Source organism: Sus scrofa, chromosome 8 (assembly GCF_000003025.6).
Source record: "Sus scrofa isolate TJ Tabasco breed Duroc chromosome 8, Sscrofa11.1, whole genome shotgun sequence".
In the NCBI taxonomy this organism is placed as follows: Eukaryota; Metazoa; Chordata; class Mammalia; order Artiodactyla; family Suidae; genus Sus; species Sus scrofa.
This window is the reverse complement of record NC_010450.4, coordinates 10,987,037-11,011,130: the sequence shown is the minus strand read 5'-3', so window position 1 is coordinate 11,011,130 and position 24,094 is coordinate 10,987,037. Positions and strand designations below refer to the sequence as shown.

At 42.4% G+C, this 24,094-nt stretch overlaps 2 protein-coding genes across 2 annotated transcripts in view; one reads left to right on the top strand and one right to left on the bottom strand.

The window, feature by feature from the left end:
• Positions 6,316-19,983, bottom strand: FAM200B (family with sequence similarity 200 member B). The gene is given in 5 exon segments (XM_005666534.3): positions 6,316-7,284; positions 8,449-9,217; positions 9,220-10,380; positions 10,383-11,131; positions 19,872-19,983. Coding segments are annotated over 4 exon segments (2,070 nt in total). The 5' UTR covers positions 10,411-11,131; positions 19,872-19,983; the 3' UTR covers positions 6,316-7,172.
• The window catches only part of FBXL5 (F-box and leucine rich repeat protein 5), a 71,849-nt gene continuing 71,511 nt past the window's right edge, over positions 23,757-24,094 (top strand). The window contains exon 1 of the mRNA XM_021101020.1: positions 23,757-23,995. The gene's annotated coding sequence lies outside the window, so the exon portion shown is untranslated. The remainder of the gene's footprint in view (positions 23,996-24,094) is intronic.

Here is a 24,094-nt window from a genome sequence, read left to right as displayed (position 1 = left end):
CCCGGAGGACCCGAGATCCTGGAGACAATCAGTGTAAAGAGCGAAGATTAACACCTCCACGTGGAGGGCCAAGTTCTCAACTCCTGCAGTCATTATCCCTTGAACTGAGTGCCTGGCAAACATCTGACAAACACAGGAGGAGGCTCATGCGAGGCAGGGTGGGAGAGTTCTACAGCGTGTTATTTTAATCTCTTTTTCCTTTTTTCATTTTGGCTGCACATGAAAATTCCTTGGCCAGGGACTGGACTGTTCCCAAGGCATCCACCCAAACAGGTGCAGTGACAGTGCGGGATCCATAACCTGCTGGGCCACAAGGGAACTCCCCCCCCTTTTTTTTTCTAAAGTTTATAACCCAAACCCACATTTTCCCGTCCAGCCCCACCCTAACTCAAGTCCACTTTCCAGAAAAGTGGACTTGATTTTAACAGGTTTTTGTTTTGTTTTTAATGATTTTAACAGTTTTGGGGGGGTTGTTTTTTTCTTGGAGTTCCCATCATGGCACAGCAGAAACGAATCCAACTAGGAACCATGAGGTTGCGGGATTGGTCCCTGGCCTCGCTCAGTGGGTTGAGGATCCAGCGTTGCCATGAGCTGTGGTGTAGGTGGCAGACACGGCTCAGATCCTGCGCTGCTGTGGCTGTGGCAAAGGCCAGTGGCTAAAGCTCTGATTAGACCCCTAGCCTGGGAACCTCCGGCCCTAAAAAGCCAAAAAAAAAAACCAAAAAAAACAAAAAACAAAAAAAAACTTTAATGATTTTAACAGGTTTTTTTTTCTTGGTATTTGCTTCCATATTTCCAACTAATATGCCTATAGGCTGTTTCTTGATATTTCCATCTTGAAGAGTATTCTTTGACTTCCCACTATGGAAAAGGAAATTTTATCTTCAAGAGGCATCATTCTGTACCCTTCATCATCCGGGTAGTTTTTTCAAAAGCTTTAAATTCGTGAGTTCCCATCGTGGCTCAGCAGTAATGAAACCAAGTGCTATCCATAAGAATGCAGGTTTGACCCCTGGCCTCTCTCAGCGGGTTAAGGATCCGGTGTTGCCCTGAGCTGTGGTGTAGGTCGCAGACCTGGATGGGATCCAGCGTGTTGCTGTGGCTGTGGCCTAGGCTAGCAGCTGTAGCTCTGATTCAGCCGCTAGCTTGGGAACTTCCATATGCTGCGGGTGCAGCCCTAATAAAAAGACAAAAAAGAAAAAAGCTTTAAATCTATAATCACTGTTCACATAATGACTTGTGAATATTTTTCATGGCTGAGCCTAGAGTATTCTACCACCGTTTCCTCCTCGAACTTAGTACTTACCCTAGAGGTATAATTGTCTCCTTCCCCACATCCCCCACCCCAATTCTTTGTTTGCTTGATGTTACCGTACACTTACCATTATGGTCAGATTCACTACAAGGCATGTAAATCTCGATGCATTCAAAGCCATCCATCGATATTTCAGGTGCCTGTATGATTTCTTTCTGTCTCTCTTTTGTTTGTTTCTTGGAAACGCCCTTTTTTTTGCTTCAGTTTACTCAGTCTGAGCGTACTGCTCCACTTGCTGGGTAGTTGTCTTGCAGTAGCCCTAGAAGGTGCCCCTTCTCATCTCTCCTGGTTGATGCCCTGTCCCCTAGAACCCATGTCTTCTTTCTTGTCTTAGGGATCACATCGTCCAATAGCTTCTTGAGAAGATGACATAGAGGTTAAATTTTTTAGACTTTCACACAATAATGTAAAATATTCATTCTACCCTCAAACTTGATTGAGAGTTTGGTTGGAGAGAATTTTAAGTAGAAAATCATTATTTTCCCTCAAAAAAAATTTTTTTTGTCTCTTTAGGGTCGACCTGAGTCATATGGAAGTTCCCAGGCTTGGGATCAAATCAGAGCTGTAGCTGCTGGCCTACGCCATGGCCACAGCAGTGCCAGATCTGAGCTGCACCTTTAATCTGCAAAGTTGGATCCTTAATCCACTGAGCAACCTCAGGAATCCAACCCACTTCCTCATGGATACTAGTCAGGTTTGTTACCACCGAGCTACCATGGGAACTCCATCCCTCAAAATTTTGAAGGCAGTGCTCAATTGTTTTTTGATTTCTATGTTACTACTAGAAAATCTAAGGCCATTTCTCTAATCCTGTTTATTTGATCTTTTTTTTTCTCTCTCTCTCTCTGGAAGTTTTTAGGGTAAACCTCAAGAGTATGACATTTCAGAGGGGATCTTCAGCGTGAGTAGTTTCTATCCATTGTGCAGACAGCTCTAGGAAGGATGCTTCCAAGAGACACAAAAAGAAAAGAAGAAAATACACACATACCCGCCTGAGTGACTGATTCTTTTGAGTGCACTAAGAGATTTATATGTCGTGCCAAGAACTTGACTGTAATCGTAAATGTACATAGAATACAAATCAAACAAGCCAGAGGGCAGGGAGAGGGAGACAATTATTACATCTAAGTTAAGCAAGAAGTTTGCAAGAAAAAAATATAATCATAGAATACTCTAAGCTCAGCAATGAGTATTATTCACAAGTCATAATAAAGTAAATGCCGATTAGTGCTTTAAAGCTTGTATTCAGAACATAGAATTCAGAGTTCCCATTGTGGCTCAGCAGTTACCGAACCTGAGTAGCATCCATGAGGACTCGGGTTCGATCCCTGGCCTCGCTCAGTGGGTTAAGGATCCGGCGTTGCTGTGAGCTATGGTGTAGGCTGGTAGCTATAGCTCCAATTGGACCTCTAGCCTGGGAACCTTCAAATGCTACAGGTGCATCCCTAAAAAAATAAAAGGTGAAAAAAAAAAAAAGAAAACAGAACATAGAATTCAACAACTCAAAAAATAAGGAAAACAATCCAAATTTTAAGGGAGAAATTGTTGAGCAGGTACCTCACCAAAGAAGATATTCCACTACTAGGTATTTCCCAAAAAGATTTCTACCCAAAGATTTATATATGAAAGGTTCATAGCAGCTTAATTCATAGTAACCCCTAAATAATGAAAATACCTAACAAAAGAATAAACAAACGGCAATATAGTCTACAATAAAATACTACTAAGCAATACAAAGGAACAAACTATTGATACACTGAAGAATCTAAAAATATATATATATATATACATACATACACACACACACTGAATGAAAGAAAATACACATGAAGTAATACATACTTTATTATTCCCTTTACATGAATTTTTTTTTTTTATTTTTTTTTTTTTATTTTTCCCTTCCCATTGATTCCACATGAATTTAGAAGAAGACTAGGATGCTAAAAAAAAAAAAAAAAAAAAAAAAAAAAAATTTTAGAAGAAGGACTAGGATGCTGATATACAGAGTTGAGGGGAAAGAGATTTCAGATGGAACCAACTGCTTGAGCAAAGGAAGAATAATGGGAAAGAGGGCTTCCCCAAAACCTTGTAGTAAATTGGGTGCCTGTTGAGATGTGATGAAGAAGTTAGGGTCACATCTTAAAGACCCTGGACACAATACTAACTTGAACTCTGTTCTCTGGAACATCAAAGACTTTCAGTAATTCCTGAACTTCATTATTGAAAAATTTGTCTTGCTTGTTGGTTGGAGTTTTTGGTTGCCGGAGGGTGAATGGAGAGGATCACTCATTTGAAGGTCTTGGAACAGTATTTCTTAGTGTTCTCTCAGTGAATGTTTTAGACACGTGTTGTTTTATTTGTTCCTTGTGTTTATTTTCTGTCGTGGTAAGCTGAGTAATGGTCTCATAAAGATGGCCACATTCCTAGTCCCCTGGAACCTGTGACTACATTATCCTACTTAATAAGAGGGACTTTGCCAATGTGATGAAGGATCTTGAGATGGAAAAGTTACAGTGGATTGTCTGGATGCGTCCATTGCAATCCTAAGCGAAGGCAATCACACTGAGAGGTGATCACACAGAGAAGGCAAGGTGATGATGGAAGCAGAGAGATATTTGAAGGGGCTTTTCTGCTGGATTTGAAGATACAAGAAGGAGCCATGAGACAAGAGAATACAGGAAGAATCTAGAGGCTTGAAAAAGGAAGGAAACAGATTCTTCCCTGGAATATCCAGAAGGAACCTGCTGACACCTTGACTTTAGTCCAGTGAGACTATTTGGGGATTCTGACCTCCAAAAGATAATAAATTTGTGTGTGGGGGGGGTTGTTTGTTTTTGTTTTTGTTTTTCTTTTTCCTTTTAGGGCCACATCTGCAGCATATGGAGGTTCCCAGGCTAGGGGTTGAATCAGAGCTGCAGCTGCCAGCCTACACCACAGCCAGAGCAATGCAGGATCCGAGCGGCATCTGCGACCTACACCACAGCTCAGGGCAACGCCAGGTCCCTAACCCACTGAGCAAAGCCAGGGATCGAACCCCCACCCTCAGGGATCCTAGTCAGATTCATTAACTGCTGAGCCATGAAGGGAACTCTAAATTTGTCATTTGAAGCCACTAGTTTTGTGGTAATTCGTTACAGTGTCGATAGGAAATGAGTACAGATTTTGGTATCTCTAAGTACCCTTCTTTCTGCCTCCCTTTTTTCTTCAGTTCCAAGACTGAGCTTGGGACATCACTAGCTCAGGACTATTACTCTTGGCTAATCTTGGCCAGTCTGCAGGGAGGGAGCCCCAGAGAAGTGAGATTGGAGAAGGGGTGAGGTCAGTCATCGAAAGACATTTTTCTAGCTCCAAACTACGGCAACTCTACCATAACAAAAAAGAAAAAAAAAAGTGGTTTGGAAGTGGGTAATGGGTAGATGCTAGAAGAATTTTGAGGAACATGATAGAAAATCCTAGATTTCCTTGAACAGACTATCAGTAGAAATACAGGTGTTAAAGACTCTGCTGTGAGGTGTCAGGGGAAGCAAAGAGCACGGTGGAAAAAAACCTATACAGTCTCAAAGAATCCCTAAACTGGAAATATGCTGACGGTAGAGAAATGAATTTTGAAAGCACCTGTCGTGAGGGCTTAGAAGGACATGAAGAACATGTTTTTGGTAACTGGGGTAAAGGGGTTTTGGTCATAGAAGGTCGGAAGCGTAGATTGTATGCCATAATTACATAGAAAACTGAATGAATGAACTTGGGTATGTGGTTGAGATTCCCAAGCAAAGCAATGAAGGTGTGACCTGATTTCTTCGTGTTGCTTTTAGTAACATGTGAAAGAGACATGAAGAGAACTGCTATAAAAAGCAACTAGAATTGGATGAATTGCAGAATGTTCAGCCTCCCAGATTGCAAACAGTGCTGGTTAAGAAATCCACTGTCAGGAAAGCGAGCTATGGAGAGAAAGCCAATGATGCAATTGGACTTTTTTTTTTTTAATAAAGTTTTTTCTTTAAATTGTGGTAAAATATATTTAAAAAGTCATCTCTTAAGTGTGGATAGACTTTTGCGAGTGCTTGGAAAGTCCAAGAGGTTAGAGCATTCACGTACACAAGGGGCTCTTTGAAAGAGTGTGTGACTCATGGGTCCTCTCAGTTACCTCAGCAGAAGCCAAACAAGAGATGAGATTATTCAGGAAAGATCTGCAGAGTAGCCTCTTTCCTGATGGAGTGAGTCTCTGTGACCCTCAACATTTTTGAGAATCCTCTATCAACAAAAACAAAACATTGTCAGGTTGGACCAAAGGGGGCAGAGGATGAAAATGAAAAGCCTGTCAGTCTCTCAAAATTCCACAGGCACAAAGCTGGTTAATAAAAACTACTCAGTGGCTGACATTACTCTTCATGGAAACGGACGATTCCGAAGGTGGAGAGCCCCAGAGTGGAGACACAGGTCCAGAGGACTGAGGCACCAACCACGGCCAAAGGGTCCTGGACTTTGCCACTTAATGGAGTTTGCCTAGGTGGCCTTTGTAAGTGATTGGCTGGCGACTTTTTCATTTTCTCCCTTCTTGAAGGAGGATGGAAGTTACCCTATGCCTGTCCCACTGCTGCGTTTTTGGAGCACCAACTTGCCTTCTCACTTCGCAGATTCCCAGGTAGAGAGGATTCTGCCCCAGGACACATCATACCCAGAACTGCACCCATACCTACTTTAGAGGATTAGATAGGAGATTTGAGAGTTTTGAGTCGCTAAGACTTAAATGAGATTTTAGGCTTGAGTGATGCTATCATCTGATGAAACTTTGGGGGGCCTTGGAATGGGCAAAGTATTTTTCATGTGGGGCATGTAAGTCTTTGAGGCCCAGGGGTGGACTGTGATAGGCTGGATGACGGGTCCTTGGCCGGAAGAATGGGCCAGGGTCTTAATTCCCTGGAACCCTGAGAACACGAATTGGGTTGCCATACATGTCGGGTCAAACAGGGAATTTTGGCAGCGGATGTTAACTGCGCCACGAAGTGACCATATATTGATGTGAGACCTTGGGGTCAGAGATACAATTTAACACTCATAGCAAAAAACCAACAAGCAAACAAAAAACCCAGCCAGATCAGCATTGCGGCTTGGTTCCTGGTGCCCCATTCTCATAGGTGTGTTAGTTTTGCACACAGTGGCGGCACCACTGGAGACTCTAGGGTTTTATGGGTTTGCCGTGCATCTTCTCATCCTTCCTACAGAGAGATTACTTAGTATTCCTGGAAGGCAAACAAATGTCTCCAGTGAGGGAAGGAAAAGCGTTATCTTTACTTCCCTGGGATGTTTCCAAGGAAGAAGACATCTCTATCTTCACCGTCCTGGAATGTCTCCTTATATAAACATTCTAACTCAGACGCAAATACTTTCATTCAGAGGATGGAGACTGTGCAGAAATGTGAGCTATTCATGGAGGATTGTCTTCCGACACTTTGAGCACCAAAAAGGGAGGGGGAATCGCCTGTAATAGAATAGAAAATCTGAAGAATCGAGAATCACAATAATGCTAGCAGTGGCTGAGAGGAAAGGACTGCTAACCTGTATGCTTTTAGAGAGAGACCATGTCAAAAGAAACATCACCCAGTGGGGTGAGGAAATACATCTAGAGGTAGCAGGTGAAATTAGTTTGAGGAAGACATATTAAGCAATATAAGTTGCTTAATTTTCAGCAACACAGTGAGGAAGCAACATCAATCAATGCCATTGATGGACAAAATGCCATTCATGGACAAAATCAGATTTAAAAAAAAAACGTAAAAAGGGCAAAGAAATTTGCTGTATGTTTAATAATTATTCCAGGGAATATGACCTCCTGCGGCAGGTGTTAGAGATCACTGATTCATTTGTTCTTCATCACATGTAAACTGAAGGTCCACTTACTACGTATCATGTGAGATGGACATGACCTCTGCTCCTGTGGAGCACTCATTCCAAGGTGGCACCTGACGGAACTAGTAATCAAATAAATACACGTATTACAAGTTATATACCACCACGAAAACAAAGACATAAAAAAGAAAATGAAGGATGTAAGGTGGTTAGGGAAGACCTTTTTTTGTTTTTGCCATTTCTTTGGCCGCTCTCACAGCATATGGAGGTTCCCAGGCTAGGGGCCTAATCAGAGCTGTAGCTGCAGCCTTCGCCAGAGCCACAGCAACTTGGGATCCAAGCCTCGTCTGCGACCTACACCACAGCTCACAGAAACACCGGATCCTTAACCCGCTGAACAAGGCCAGGGATCAAACCTGCAATCTCATGGTTCCTAGTCGGATTCGTTAACCACTGCACCAGACGGGAACTCCAGGAAAGACCTTTTTAAAGAGGCAACATTTATTTCAATCTATTCTCAAGAGAAGTCAGAGTATTTTTTTTTTAATTTTTATTTATTTATTTATTTTAGATCCACACCTGTGTCATGTGGAGGTTCCCAGGCTAGGGGTTGAATATGAGCTGTGCCACTGGCCTAGACCACAGCCGCAGCAATTCGGGATACTAGTCCATCTGTGACCTACACCACAGCGCTCGGGCAACGCCGGATCCTTAACCCACTGGCGAAGCCAGGGACTGAATCTGAAACCTCGCAGTTACTAGTTGGATTCGTTTCTGCTGCACCACAATAGGAACTCCCAGAGGGATTTTTCTAAGACCTGATATCATGTCTTCCTCCCCAGAATGTTTCCATTGCTCTCCATCTCACAATTTCTAACAAAAACCCAGAAGCCCTATTATGTCTCGAGCCATTCAAAATTTGGCCCACAAATAGTTCCTGGATCTTCTTTCTTACCACTTTCCACAGCGCTTACTACCTTCTAAATATTATAAAGCTAATTTATGTTGTTCACTCTCTCCCCTTGCCAGACCATATGCTCCACCAGAGAAATGATCTCTGTCTTCCTTATTTTGTATCCTAAACGTCTCTAGAAGGGTTCCTGACCTTTCATAGAAGTTCATCAGATTTTGGTTCAATGGACAGAAAATTACAGGATTTTATTAGTTTTTAAATATAACAAAAAGAGAAAGTTGCACATACAATGCTATGTTAACATGTAAATACAACACAGAAAAAAAAAAATCACAAAATAGGAAATGCAAACCAAAAACCAGGTAAGATTTACCTAACTGGTGGGTGTGCTTGCCTGTTCACGAGTTCATTCCAGTCTGGGACACAGGAGGAAACCGCTACCCGCAGACCTGCTGCACCATTCGGTCCGTTCGTTTTTAACTGGGTTAGGACTGAAAACCCCAGTTCACACAAACTCGTTGTCGTGAATGGTAGTAAGAGCAGGACACTCTTTCTACTTAGCAAAGGAAAGTCTTCCTTTATCTTAATCCAGAATGCTGATAAACTTAAGGTTTCATAATCATTCTTCAAGGCATATGAAGAACTGAGCTGCAGTAATTCATTCTCTTCTTCAGGCACCAAGTTTAACTCGATTATTGATTCGGGGTTTCGAAAAGCAAATGGATCTTTTACCCAACAGTTTTCTTTTAAAGTTTCAAATTTCTCTTCTGGGAAGAAATGGTTAAAAGTTTGAGAGAGAGACGTGAGATGCAATAATACCTCTAGTTTTATTTCTTCTAAAATGTTTTCATTAATAATATTCTCTTCGATGTGTTGCAAAAATCTTGGAAACATGTAGTAGCTCGGACGACTGCTTTTAAGCCTTGCTTGCCACAACAATAACGTCTTGTGGAAGCCTTGGATACGTTCGACGTGTTGGAATATATCACTGTTCTTCCCCTGTAGTTTTAAACTTAGTTCATTAAGAATGCCAAAAATATCAGTTAAATATGCCAATTTCGTTACCCAAATATCATCTTCAAAAACAGTTGCCAGATGAGATTTTTTTTCCGTGAGAAAAACGTGGATCTCACTCCTGAGTCGTAAACCCTGCTTAGGATTTTCCCTTGCGACAACCAACGCACTTTGGTGTGATACAGTAAATGGGTATAATTAGCTCCAATCTCTGAACAAAATGTTTCAAGGAGTCGGCTATTTAGTGAGCTTCCTTTAATAAAATTAACAACTTTCACTGCATTTCTCAATACTCTCATGAGATTCTGTGGCATTTCTCTGGACGCTAAAGCTTCACGATGTATAAAACAATGATTCCATGCAGCACTATTATTGGTAACTTCTAACAATTTTTTAATTACTCTGCTATGTTTTCCAGTTATGTTTGCTGTTCCATCACTTGTAATTCCTTTGCAGTGTTTCCAGTTTAATTTATACTGACCAACAATGCACTTTTCTAATTCGGTAAAAATATCTAACCCGCTTCGGTGTGAAGTTAAATTTAAACAACACAAAAAATCCTCCACAAAATCACCCTGCCATGCATATCTGACATAGACTAAAAGTGTCGTACCGCTTCCAGTATCAGGGCTTTCATCAAGCTGGATTGCAAAATCTATTCCAGACTGTAACCGAGTAATAAGCATTGTTTCTAAATGTTCTGCGATTGTACAAATTCGCAGTGATATTGTGTTATCACTAGGAATTGATTTTAATTTATCAGCTGATTTATCATCAAAAATTGTACGCACCATATCCAAACAGGCTGGGAGAATAATTTTTTCAGCAGCCGTATGAGCCATTTTCTCTTTTGCCACACGATATGCCACTAAATATGATGATAATAAGGCTTTCTCACTAACAGGAGTAGAACAGCTCAGGAACTGTGTTGATAACTTCACATCCTTTTTCTTTCTTTGAAAATATTCAAGAGGCTTGTCAGTAAGTTCAGCATGCTGAGTTTCTAAGTGCCGTTTTAATTTCGAAGGTTTTAAGCTTTCATTTGCAAGAATATTATTACAAATTACACACTGAGGTCTGTCATTTTCAAAGGGTTTTTCACATTTGATAAAACCGTATTTTAAATAATCTTCATTATAACGCCTTGCACTTACTTTTTTCTTTTTGAAATGTGGCTCAAAAGTTGATGTTTGCAGATGAGAGTCAATATTTTTCTTAAGATTGTCATCATTCACACTTCTGGATCCAACAGTTGAACTTGAACATGCTTCTGCATATTTTGTTTCATTATCCTCTTTCTTTTAAAAAAGACACGATCCATTTTAAAAGCAATTCTTGAATAAAATGCTATAATGCCACTAACTCAAATGTATATATACTTATAGCCTAGATAACATCTTCCCCAAAAAAGCAGTTTGCAACTGAATCTCAGTTGAACATCTCAGATTTGATATCCAGTTGCAAGTCATGGTAACATAAAACCAGGCTGCACAATCAACCTCCTTATGATGAAAACCAACAAGTTATTAGGAGACAAACTGAAAAACCATTTTCTTCATGTACATTCTGCTCATCACATCCCCCCATCAAATATCTTTTCATATAGTGAAACTGACTTTAGTATTCCTTGCAAGTGCATAATTCTGGCAAAGGATTCATACAAGCACTCTGATATTTTGCATTTTATTTTGTTTAAAAAAAATGTTCGTTGTGACTCACAAAATTGATTTCATGACCTACAAACGGGTAACACTCAGAATGGGAAAAACACTGATACAGAGACGTTTTCCTCTGTTGGGCTGGTAGCTCGACTATGTCTGCTTGATGATCAAGAAACTAGCTGATCTGCTAAAGTGCTGGCTGATACAGGAACTTTCTTGAAGTGGTAGGTATATATCTCAGATTCTCATTCCTCATGCTTTTCAGAGTGCCAGTCATGGTCTGATCTAGTGAGGATCCAATGAGGTTTTCCATGGTTAGATCAACCATAAAGTTGGAGCTGGTGATATATTTTTAAAACTTTCCTGGAATGTATCCTTGACCTGGGAATAAGACCAGAGATAGGACATTAAGCATTACAATACAGACAAATATGATTGCCAGCTCTAGGGACCTTTATAATACCCAAGGTGCTAAAGTGAAAAGTCAGTAGCTCTCCTCATCACCATGTATTACAGGCTTAGGCCCATTTCTGTAAGACAAATCACCACAACCAAGACTGAGAGATAGAAAAAAATGGAGTCAGTAAGGCCTGGAAGTTGGCATCAGGAGTTGCAAAGTACAGTGATAAAGGTAAACACAGCAAATCGTGGAGGGGTACAGCTCCTTCACCATACCCACTTCCTCAGCTCAGTTTGGCCCTGCCCATCTTGAAAGTACTTACTGCACTGCTCTCTTTAAACTCAGGCTATTTGGGTCTTATCTGCATAACTGCATAACACAGCACCTTCCTTACAAACCTCCCCATCAAGCAAAGCCACTTTCTTTGGGGGGGGGGAGAAGTAAAATCTTACAATTACTGCAGTGTTTGTTAGAAATTTAACATCTTGGGGAGTTCCCACTCTGGCACGGTGGCTTAAAACGATCTGGCTGCGCTGCAGCTACAGCTGCAGCTCGGATTTGACCCCAGACCCAGGAACTTCCATATGCTACAGGTGTGGCCATGAAAAAAAATAAATAAACATATTCACAGTGTTAATACTTTTATCAGAATATGTTTGCATTACCTATGTTTTCTTTCTTTTTTTTTTTTTAGGGCCGCACCCGAGGCATATGGAGGTTCCCAGGCTAAGGGTCTATCAGAGCTGTTGCCGCAGGTCTACACTACAACCACAGCATCACCAGATCTGTGCTGTGTCTGTGACCTACACCAGAGCTCACGGCAACGCCGGATCCTTAACCCACTGAGCGAGGCCGGGGATTGAACCTGCAACCCCATGGTCCCTAGTAAGATTTGTCACAACGGGAACTCTCCTCTATGTTTTCTCATTTTCTGTATTCTTGAAGCTCTGGCACCTGGGTTCTCACTAGTCAGGGAGGGATGAATCCTCCCAGAGCTGGCTAAATCCTAGAAACAGCAAACAACTGGACTGATAGCAAATAGCTCATCCTAGCAAAATTTCTATGTGCAAATTAACCAATCCAGAGCCCACCCCACCCACACTCCACCCCCAACCTCAGGTTCTAATTGTCTAGATTATTCCCCTGGTCTGATCATCCCAGGGCCAAGTAGCCAGAAACTAGAGACAGCCCCAATGCCCCCAAGCCTGATAAAATTGTTCAGAAAGCTAATCTGAAACATGCTTACCTGCTTGGCCAATTCCTTCCCTAGAAAACCACAGCACAGGCTTTTCCACATTTTCTGCCATCCCCTCTTCCTCCTGACCAACCCTGGTGCTTCTCTATGAAGCCGCCCTGCTGGCATGGTAAGAATACTCTATCTGATTCTAGGGATCTGCGAGCATAAAAACTACTTACTTCGGGACAGTCTTATCATACCTGGTTAAAACAAGTCCCCTGTGAATCATTTTTATTTTATGCTCTGGTTACAAAGTTACAAAGTTGTATAGTTTGGCCCTAATGCTATTTTCCCCATAAGGCCTGTTATTTTATTTATTTATTTATTGCCATTTCTTGAGCCACTCCCACGGCATATGGAGGTTTCCAGGCTAGGGGTCTAATCAGAGCTGTAGCCACCAGCCTACGCCAGAGCCACAGCAACGTGGGATCCGAGCCGTGTCTGCCACCTACACCACAGCTCACGACAACACTGGATCCCCAACCCACTGAGCAAGGCCAGGGATCAAACCCGCAACCTCATGGTTCCTAGTAGGATTCATTAACCACTGAGGTACGACGGGAACTCCAAGGCCTGTTATTTTTCAACATAAATTTTGCATTCCATGAGTTCTTCTAGGTCTAGGGGTAAAGCTGAAACACCCGTATCTTGAGATTACTATTACTACTTGCCTAGTGAATGGATTCCCCCAATTACTTAAGAGGAAGCCTGGAATCCCTCAGTTTGCAGGACATACTAAGTATTTGTCATTCTAGCCATCACCCATCCTTCACCTATGAGTGAAACAGTATAATACAGTACACAAGTAGGGCATAGGCTTCTGGACCTCCAGGCAACACTCAAAAATGTGCTACAAATTATCTGAATGCCGTCAATTTTCATCAGTCTGTCACCATATTTATGTGGGAGGCTAATCTTTTAATAACAAAGCCAGCTCTGAAGGAGGGGTCACAGGGGATGATAAGACGTCACCAGAGGGAGAAGGCCATAGCTTTGGTGAGATTCTTCCAGGAGGCCTCACTAATTACATTCACATGGGCTAATGTGAACTTGAAGGGGACTTAGAGTACATCATGTATGGTGCATTTTTAGAAATTAATAAATTTATTTCTTAAAGAGTAAATTCAGGAGTTCCTGCTGTGGTGCAGTGGGTTAAAGGATCCAGCATGGCCACAGCTGTGGTGTAGGTTGCAGCGGTGGCTCAGATTCAGTCCCGGGGCTAGGAACTTCCACAGACTGTGGGTGTGGCCATTAAAGAAAAAAAAAAAAAGGAAGAAGAAAACAACTTCAGCTTCACAGCAAGTTGAGCAGAAGGTAGGGACACCCGAGTATTTCCTGCCCCCACGTATGCAGTCTTCACCATCGGCATCCCCCACCAGAGGGTACATTTGTTAGCTGATAAACCTACACTGACACATCATAATCATCCAAAATTAGTGCTCCCTCTTGGTGTTGCACATTCTCGGGTTTTGACAAATGTATAATGCGGCATCCATCACCGTGGTATCATACGGAGCACTTTCACTGTCCTAAAAATCCTGTGCTCTGCCTCTTCATTCCTCTCTTCTATCCCCACCCCAATCTCTGGCTGTCACTGATTGTTTTTAACCAGCTCCAGTTCTGCCTTTGCCAGAATGGCACAGAGTTGGAATTATACAGTATACAGACTTTTCAGATTGGCTTCTCTCACTTAGTAATATGCAATTAAGTGTCCTCCATGTATTTCATAGCTTGAGAGCTTTTTTTTTTTTTTTTTTTTTGGCACTGAAAAATAATTGTCTGGTTATAACACAGTTTATTTATCCATCCACCTTCTGAAAGGCATCTTGGTTACTTCCAGATTTTGACAATTATGAATAAAGGTGCTATAAACACTGGGTGTGAGGTTTCTGTGTAGACAAGTTTTCAACTCCTTTGGGTAAAGACCAAGGAACCTGACTGCTGTACTGCATGTACAGTGCGTTTTTAACGAGGATCCCAGCAAATGTTGTGTAGCTCATTGTTGATGGCACTTGCCAAAATTGTGAGCACAGGTTATGTTTTACAGACAAAGCAGAGATACCGATTTTTTAATTTTTTTTCTGCACCGGTGCTAACTTTTGTTAAGGTTACTCATACACACTGAGAGACTTCAAATACTTCAAATAATGCCAAAGGGACTGCTCTAGGATTTCATGAGTTGTGATGGCCTGCTTTGGTGCTGAGTCACCCTGATGGTGTCTCCGATATGAATTGCCAGTAAACAGAACCGAGTCATAACTGAAGGTACAGCCTGAAGGTACAGGCAGGAGCAAAGGTGACTAGTGAGACGTGTCACACAATTCAGTGTAATTCGGTGAGAAAGAGTGATGTGGGAGCTGTCAAGAGAAGACTCTCCTATCTGGTCAGTTTGGCACAGGACAAGCATTAAATCTTGAATTTAAGGGCAGAGACTTATTATTATGAGACTAAAAGCTTGAAAGGGCATCCTGGCACAATGTTGCTGGGATGCAGCTTCAGGAATGTGCCAGGAAGGTGTGGCAGCAGCAGCCATGTGAGAAAACTGTTGCTACACGGAATAGGATTAAGTTGTGATATGCAAGAGAACAAAATCTATCACCTTGTCTTTAGGCTGGCAGTCTCCTGGCATAGTTTTCTGTTTTTAATAATATAAAGAGTTGGTGCCATCAGGATAAACAGGGGTAGAGGTCAGGGTTTATTTATTATAGTAGCGGCATTTTTAGGTGTTGGTTGCCTTAGGAGCTTGAAAATATCAATTTGATTAATTATTATAAATGCTTTAACTATGACCAGTTGCTACAGATCTACTGTATATGGTACCTGGTTATACCTTAAAAAAAAAAAAAAAAGGAGAGAGAGAGAGTACTTATGGGAGAGAATTCAGGGCCTGGTAGATGCCTTTGACTTCGTCTTCCTTAAAAGATGACATGTTCCAACTATTTGACCTTGGTCTGAGAAGAGGCAAAGCTTTCTTTTCTTCTTTTTTTTTATGGCTGTACCTGTGGCATATGGAAGCTCCCAGGGTAGGGGTTGAATTGGAGCTACAGCTGCCGGTCTGTACCACGCCAAAGCAATGCAAGATCTGAGCTGTGACCTACACTGCAGCTTGCAGCAACTTTGTATCCTTAACCCATTGAGTGAATCCTCAATCCTCATGGATAATAGTCAGATTCTTAACCTGTTGGGCCACAGTGGGAACTCCCGGCAAAACCTCTCTTCAGAATCTCATGTCCTGTCTGACAAGGTAGTTAACAGGACTAAAGAGTTCACGGCTGAGGCCTCCTGGGCATCAGAACACGATGGAGAGCATATTATACCAGAACTAAAATGCCGAAAAAGCAAGTGCATCTAGATCTCTTCGATGAATAAAAAGACTTGGAGAGCAAGTCACAACAGCCTTGAAGCAACATGACTCAGACATCTAACTGCCCTTAATAACTGAAAGAGAACATTTACTGATTCTTCCTGTCATAGTTAAGGATGCTCACTTGTTTTTAATGCTTCTCCCACATGAAATTTCAAATTGCTACAATTTTACCCTGTATGCCACCTCTCTCCAGATATTTTATAGATATTTATGTTATATAGCTAAAGAAAAACAGTGTTAAACAAAACATCCTCTAAAGTCATTCGCTTGCCCTCTCTTTACCTATGTCTCTGAAAGGTGCTTTAATAGCAAGTCAGAGGAGTTTGGGGGGATAAGTTCAAACCTGAAGTTTTTGGCCTAGCCATAAGTCTTGGAACTTTAAAAAAAAAAAGAGAGAGATATTCTATTAAAACTCAATGTAAATCAGAGCACATACATATTATTACCATGAGTTAAGAACATGTGTGATTCCATGACCCAGACAGGTTCTGTTGGAAAAGTCCCTTCCAGACAAAACTTCAAAAATCTACAAATGTGTGCACTGATGCTTAAGATGTGTGTGCCAGGGTACACCGTTGTGGATGTATAACCCCGATTCAGGGTAATAATGCTCCTTAATCCGCTGGGCATCTAGCTAAGCCATTCTTTAGGCGAGAATTTGGTTAAAGTGACCAAAAACTTATAATTGAAAGTTTCTTATATACCCAGGTTCATTAATATAGTCATGTGATATGGTTTCAGGGTGGTGATTTCCACTAATACATCTTTTTTTTTTTTTTTTTTTGTCTTTTTGCTATTTCTTGGGCCGCTCCCGCGGCATATGGAGGTTCCCAGGCTAGGGGTCCAATCGGAGCTGTAGCCACCAGCCTACGCCAGAGCCACAGCAACGCGGGATCCAAGCCGCGTCTGCAACCTACACCACAGCTCATGGCAACGCCGGATCCCCAACCCACTGAGCAAGGTCAGGGACCGAACCCGCAACCTCATGGTTCCCAGTCGGATTCGTTAACCACTGCGCCACGACGGGAACTCCCCACTAATACATCTTTTAATCTACCTCTTCCTGGGAGTTCCTTTCATGGCTCAGCGGTAACGAACCTGACTAGTATCCACGAGGACTTGGGTTGGATGCCAGGCCCCTCTCAGTGGGTTAAGGATCCAGTGTTGCCATGAGCTGTGGTGTAGGTCACAGATGCAGCTTGGATTCCCCCATTGCTGTGGCTGTGGTGGTGGCGTAGGCTGGTAGCTCCAGTTCCAATTTGACCCCTAGCCTGGGAATTTCCATACGCCACGGGTGCAGCCCTGAAAAGACAATAAAATAGAAGAATCTACCTGCCACTACAACAGTGTTTGTCATATGGTAGGTACTCAATAAACGTTTTTGCAAGATTAAATGAGAGAATGAATGACACCTGTCGTAAACTGTACCATCCATGCACATTCTATTTTTATTAGTCAGTGAAAAGTAAGTTACCAAACCATGTTTGAACAATTTGGGAATATGTGAGACAACGGTTAGTAAAACATATTCTTTAAAACTGGATCATCAATGATTTCCTACTTCAAAACTAATTCTACTTAAAATGTAGTAGAAACAATGGTCTTATAAAAACATAAATGTAAACTGTGTTTAGATTTATCTTATAAAGCCTAACACTTAAAATCTACCTGAAAATAAGAAACACATTTAAAAAAAATCTAGTGTCCCCTGCGGTGCAGTGGGTTAAGGACCTGGCGTTGTCATTGAGGCGGCTGGGGTAGCTGCTGTGGCGTGGGTTTGGTCCTTGACCTGGGAAATTCCACATGCTGTGGGTATAGCCAAGAAAAAAAGAAAACAAAGCCAAAAAAAAAAAAGACACCAAAAAACCCAGTAATATCTCATTTATATTACTATAGGTATGAGCTTTTTTTAAGACAAAAAATGTCTTTTAAATCATTCTTTTCTTTTCTATTTTCACCACTCTCATTTCAACCCAATCCTCTTTGGGAGTTCACAATCAGCTATGTTTCAGATTGCTATACTCAAAAAGTACTCTTTTTTTTACCTCCTCTGGCCATACCCACGGCATGTGGAAGTTTCCAGCGCAGGGATGGAACCCTAACCAGAGGAGTGACAACGCAGAATCCTTTAACTGCTGTGCCACCAGGGAATGCCTCAAAAAGTATCCTCAAAGGGCTTTCTCTTTCTTCTAAATCAAACGATTCACCTACAGTAATAGTGGACATGGTGTATTAGGGTATAACCCTGTAGATGTGAGGCAGAAACATGGGGAAATCCTTTTCTAACAGAAAGAGGATGCAAGGTAACAGCTAAATGGAGTCAGAAGCAGAAAATGCTGAGAGCTTGACAGAAGAAGGTATGAAATAGTTGTCTAGAAAAGTGGTACTATGTGTGGGCAGGGAAAATGTTTCAGGATTTTAGGCATGACTGCCTTACATGGTTAACGCAAGGATCATTATTGTTACAATGCTTGATGGGTGTGGTCTTTAATTCTCTGGCACAAATTGTTACCTCTTAGACGTATCTCCATGATGCTCTGAGTATTATCTTCTAAAAATACAGCTCTGATCAAAAACCTTTAATGGCTCTTGCTAGTATAATCTTCTCAGGACAATGTCCTTTTGTTTTTGTTTTTTTAGGGACCGCACCTGTGGCATATGGAGGTTCCCAGGCTAGGGGTCAAACTGGAGCTGTAGCCACTGGCTAAGCCACAGCCACAACTACAGATCTGAGCCGAGTCTGCGACCAGTACCACAACTCACAGCAACGCCTGGATATCTGACCCACTGAGCGAGGCCAGGGATCCTCATGGTTCTTAGTCAGATTTGTTTCTGCTGAGCCACGACTGGAAATCTGTCCTTTAAATTTCAGCTTCATCCTACCTCTCAGACTTCTCCAAACAGTTCTACATTTTAAGCTCTAAGACTATGGAAGTTCTTGACAATACTTCATACACTTTCACACTTCTGCTTTTGTTCTGACTGGTATTCCTTTGCCAGAATACCTTCCTCTTGCTTTCTGTTTGTGTGTTTGTGTGTGTGTGTGTGTTTAATGGCTGCACCTGTGGCATATGAACGTTCCTAGGCTAGGGGTTGAATGGAGCTTCAGTTTACAGCCTAGCAACCACAGCAATACCCAAGTGGAAGGAGCGACCTATGTCACATCTTGCAGCGACACGGGATACTTACTAACCCACTGATCAAGGCCAGCGATGCAACTCCAATCCTCAGGAACACTATGTCAGGTCTTAACCTGAGCCACAGTGAGAACTCCTCCTGTTGCCTTGAGTCATCCGAAATCCCACTCATTCTTTATGATTTTGCTCAAACACTACAGCATTTATCCACTCAACTAATATGTAAGTATTTACAATTACTCAGAATGGGGGAAACAAAGCAAGAAAGTGGATAGTGCCTTACTGTATAAGAGAATAACTTCAGCTGTTACAATGAATGAACTAGTTACATAACACTGACAAATCTTACGTTAACGTTAAAGAAAGCTATCAAAAGACATACACATTTCCAATTGTTAAAGGTGTGCAAAATAGCACCATCCAACTAATTAGGGAACAGAATGGGATTGAGCGGAGCAGGCAAAGGACTTCAATTATATAATAACGATTTCTCCAGTTGGGTGGTGGGTACACATATATTAACTGTAGTCTTATTCCTACTTTTTGTCTGCCTAAAAATTATTTTTGTAAGGGATGGCTAAGGCTTGATTCCTTGCTGAAGGCACTGCAAATCCGTCTCATAACCAACAACCTAAACTTATCTTCTACCTCTCCTTTGTTTTCTATATTGCCATTGCGCACATATTAGGACTTAGGCCTTAAGGGAACTTGCAGGTATGAGCTTTAAGCAGATTAGAATGTAACCCTCTTCCCAGGAGATTACAGTTTCCTCCGTCCTCTAGGGACCCAACTAGGCCCAAGAACCTCGGCCTGGCCCTTCCAGCCGACCCTAGGATATCTCCCCTCGGGTAACGGATCGCTGCCCCCTTCCCCGGTAGACATGCCTTCGTTCCCTGAGCAAAACCAAAACGTGCCTCCGTCCAACGAACCCGGAAATGTCTCCCTTTAGCAGACTCCAAACCACTCCCACCAGAGGCTACCTTTGATCCTTCTCACTTCCAGCCCAGCGCCGGGAACCTTGAGCCTCGCCTGCCGACCGGCGGTTCCCCTCACCCTCCCCGTTCCCTACACAGCACCACTTCCGGTCTCACCTCCGCACCCATAGACAGATATCCCTCTTCCAACCAGAAAAGGGCTGGCTCAGCCCTCTGCGCATGCGCGAAACCGAGAGCGCCGCTGCTCTCGCGGCCGTCTCGCGGTATTTCCTTCCCCCGCGGGAGTTATTTGAAAGCTCTGGCGGTAGCCACGCCCTCGGCCGACCAGAGTTTGGGGCGTCGCTATGGAGACTCCGACAGTGGTCTGCCGAGCCGGCTGCCCCCGGAACGCTGGGCAGGCTTCGTCCAAGCTGGATCCCGGTGCCCCTGAGATGGAGAAGAGGCTGCTGCAGGTTAAGGACGCCTTCCAGCTGGCGCAGCAGCAGCGCCAGACCCAGGCGAAGGGGCTGGCGGCGCTGAACCGCACCTACCACCCGAGGAGCATGGCACCGGGGCCCCCGTCGCCCCTCCTCGCCTACCCTAGTGAGCACGCTGATTTTTGTCAGTCTTTGTAAGAGAATTATAGAGATTTTTTGAATTCTTACATCATTTACCTTGTTTATATAGAGAACCATATTATATTTAATATTCATAGTAGGGTTCCTTAGGTTAGAGTGTACTGACTTTTAACATAAACCTGCATTTCATTAAATAGATCTAAAATACATATTAAATATATATTTATAAGGCACAAATGAACCTCTCCACAGAAAAGAAAATCATGGACTTGGAGAATAGACTCGTGGTTGCCAAGGGGGAGGGGGAGGGAGTGGGGTGGTTGGGGAGCTTGGGGTTAATAGATACAAACTATCGCCTTTGGAATGGATTAGCAATGAGATCCTGCTGTGTAGCACTGGGAACTATGTCTAGTCACTTATGATGGAGCATGATAATGTGAGAAAAAATAATGTGTACATGTATGTGTAACTGAGTCACCATGCTGTACAGTAGGGGAAAAAATCGTATTGGGGAAATAACTATAAAAAATAATAAAAAATACACATTAAATATATATTTGTATTTCTGCCCTGTGATGAGTTTAACAAAACACATTTCATAGTAACAAAATAAGTCAAGGCAAGAATGTCATTTTTGTTACAAACCAGTTATTTTTCAGGTTGATATACAGGGATCCCTCCCTTTTCTAAAGTTTGCCTAATGCCACTTCGCTTGTAGGAAAGATCCGTATTGTGTTAGTACCTGTTTTAATAACTGAAGAAAATCTGAAGAGGATTTTCACTTTTACCCCCCAAAAAAAGGCAAGAAGAGAAAATACTTGGCATACGTAGCATTCAGGGTTTGTTTTGTGGGGAACCCTTAGAGAGGTAGCATGAAGACCCATCAGCCTACTGGAACCACCAAGCTCCTTCTCTGGAACTATAATCCGCATCTCAGCATCAAACTACCACAACTTGGAACCTTGCCTGTGAGCATCTGTGGTTCATCTCAATTTTTTTTCCTTGTTAGGGCCGTACATGCGACATGGAAGTTTCCAGGCTTGGGGTTGAATTGGAGCTACAGCTGCCAGCCTATGCCACAGACACAGCAACTCGGGATCCAAGCCGAGTCTGCAATCTACACCACAGCTAACAACAATACCAGATCCTTAACATGCTGAGCGAGGCCAGGGATCAAACCTGAATCCTCTTGGATCCTAGTCGGGTTTGTTAACTCCTAAGCCACAAAGGGAACTCCCCCCCCCTTTTTCTTTTGTATTTTCAGGGCTGCACCCCCAGCCTATGGAGAGTCCCAGACTAGGGATCGAATCGAGCTGCCGGCCTGGGCCACAGCCACAATAATGCCAGATCTAAGTCGAGTCTACGACCTACAGCGCAGCTCACAGCAATGCCGGATGCTTAACCCACTGAGTGAGGCCAGGGATCAAACCTGTGTCCTCATGGATACCAGTCATATTTGTTTCCACTCAGCCACAATAGGAGCTCCCCATCTCGGTTTATTTTGTGCATCGTTAACAAGATGTGTCCTAAAGTATCAGAAAAACTTAACATAAAACTGGATTAATTTTAAGTGTTTTGGTTGGTGTGAACCAAATGGGTATTGTATGTAAGTTGAATTTGCTTGGGTCCATTATTTTTATGCAAAGAATCTTGAAAGCTGCCAAAGTTACTGTTGCTTCTGCAGGTAGCAAAATGGTCTCAGTCAGTATCCAGCAGTGAATAAAATGGAAAGTATATTGCTTGAGTGTATTTATGGGTGTACAGAGCCTGGTGTTCAAGTTATTTTTTTATACTTAAGGAGAAATTGGTCAGTCTTTGTAATAAGCTGAAACGGAAAGCACTCTGGCCATGGTGGTGAAAGTGTTTCAAAAGAGGGATTTAAAGGTAGTCATGGGTTGACTCAAAAAGACACATGTACCCCAATGTTCATTGCAGCACTATATACAATAGCCAAGACATGGGAACAGAGGAGTAGATAAAGAAGATAGGGTACATATACACAATGAAATATTACTCAGCCATTAAAAAGAAAGAAATACTGGCATTTGCAGCAACATTGGATGGACCTAGAAATTAACATGCTAAGTGAAGTCAGTCAAACAATGAGATGCCAACATCAAATGCTGTCACTTACATGTGGAATCTAAAAAAAGGACACAGTGAACTTCTTTGCAGAATAGATACTGATTCACAGACTTTGAAAAACTTATGGTTTCCAAATGAGACAGTTTGGGGTATGGGGGGATGCACTGAGGGTTTGGGATGGAAATGGTATAAAATTTGGTTGTGGTGAATTGTTGTACAACTATGAATGTAATAAAATTCATTAATTAAAAAAAATAAAGGTAGTCATGGGAGTTCTGGTTGTGGTTCAGTGATAACAAACCTGACTAGTATCCATAAGGAGGCAGGTTTGATCCCTGGCCCCACTCAGAGGGTTAAGAATCTGGTGTTGTTGTGAATTGTGGTGTAGGTCGAAGACTTGGCTTGGATCTGGCATTGCTGTGTCTGTGGCATAGTCTGGCAGCTGCAGTTCCAATTTGACCCCTAGCCTGGGAACTTCCATATGCTACAGGTGCAGCCCTAAAAAGACAAATAAATAGACAAAGGTAGTCATGGATGGTTTGATTGGTTTTTGAGTTGAGGGTGGCATCATAGCTTCAAGGTCATTGGTGAGAGTGCTTCCACTGATACTGAAGTTGCCAAAAAATTCCCAGAAGAACTGGGGAAAATAATTACAGAAGGTGGTTATGCATATAAGTGTCTGTGAAGATGATGTTGAAGAGGTTTGGCACCCCTTAACCAAGAACCGACAGATAAAGAGCTGGTACAATTGCAGGAGGAAAGGATACTAACTGATTACTAATTGAAAAGGAAGTCAGTAGCAAATAGCCCAAAAGGAGTCATGCAGGAACTCAACATGAAGCACTTGCATGAGATTTTCACTATAATTGACAGTGCTGCAGTGATAGCAGAAAATCATGAATTTGGGAGTTCCTGTTGTGGCGCAGCAGAATCAAATCCCACTTGTATCTATGAGGATGCGGACTCAATCCCTGTCCTCACTCAGTGGGTCAGGGAGCTGTTGTGTAGGTCACAGATTCGACTCCCATTTGGCATTTCTGTGGCTGTGGTGTAGGCTGGTAGCTGTAGCTTCGATTCGACCCCTAACCTGGGAACTTCCCTATGCTGTAGTGTGGCCCTAAAAAAGCAAAAAGAAAAGTATGACTTTCGTTTTGAAAGGGGTGTAGGTTTAGGGCAGCTTTGCAGGATGTTTTGAGCGCCTACAGAGAATTTTATGATAGAAAAACGCATGAGGCTTGAGCAGTCAAGCATCTTGTCGTATTTCAAGCCTTCCCCATCAGGCACAGCAGACATCAAACCTCAACCTTTGACACTGAGACAGGCAGGTACAGAAAAAGGTGTAGACATTAGGACCTGCACACCCTGATGGATTCCAACAATGAGACGTTAATGGGATGACCCTCTTCCTTTCTCTCCTGCATCCTCCTTTCTGTGCCTCACACCACCGCAACCTCCCACAACTCAGCCTAGCGCACCAGCAGCACCACCGCTCAGCCTCCTAGTGTGCTTGCTGTCTTCTCAGCTCTGGTAAGTGAAACTCTACTATGTACATTATTTTATTTTATACAGGTTGTATGTTTATCATCTCCTTCCTGGTTTTACTATCTGTTAGTGTTAGGTTAGGTC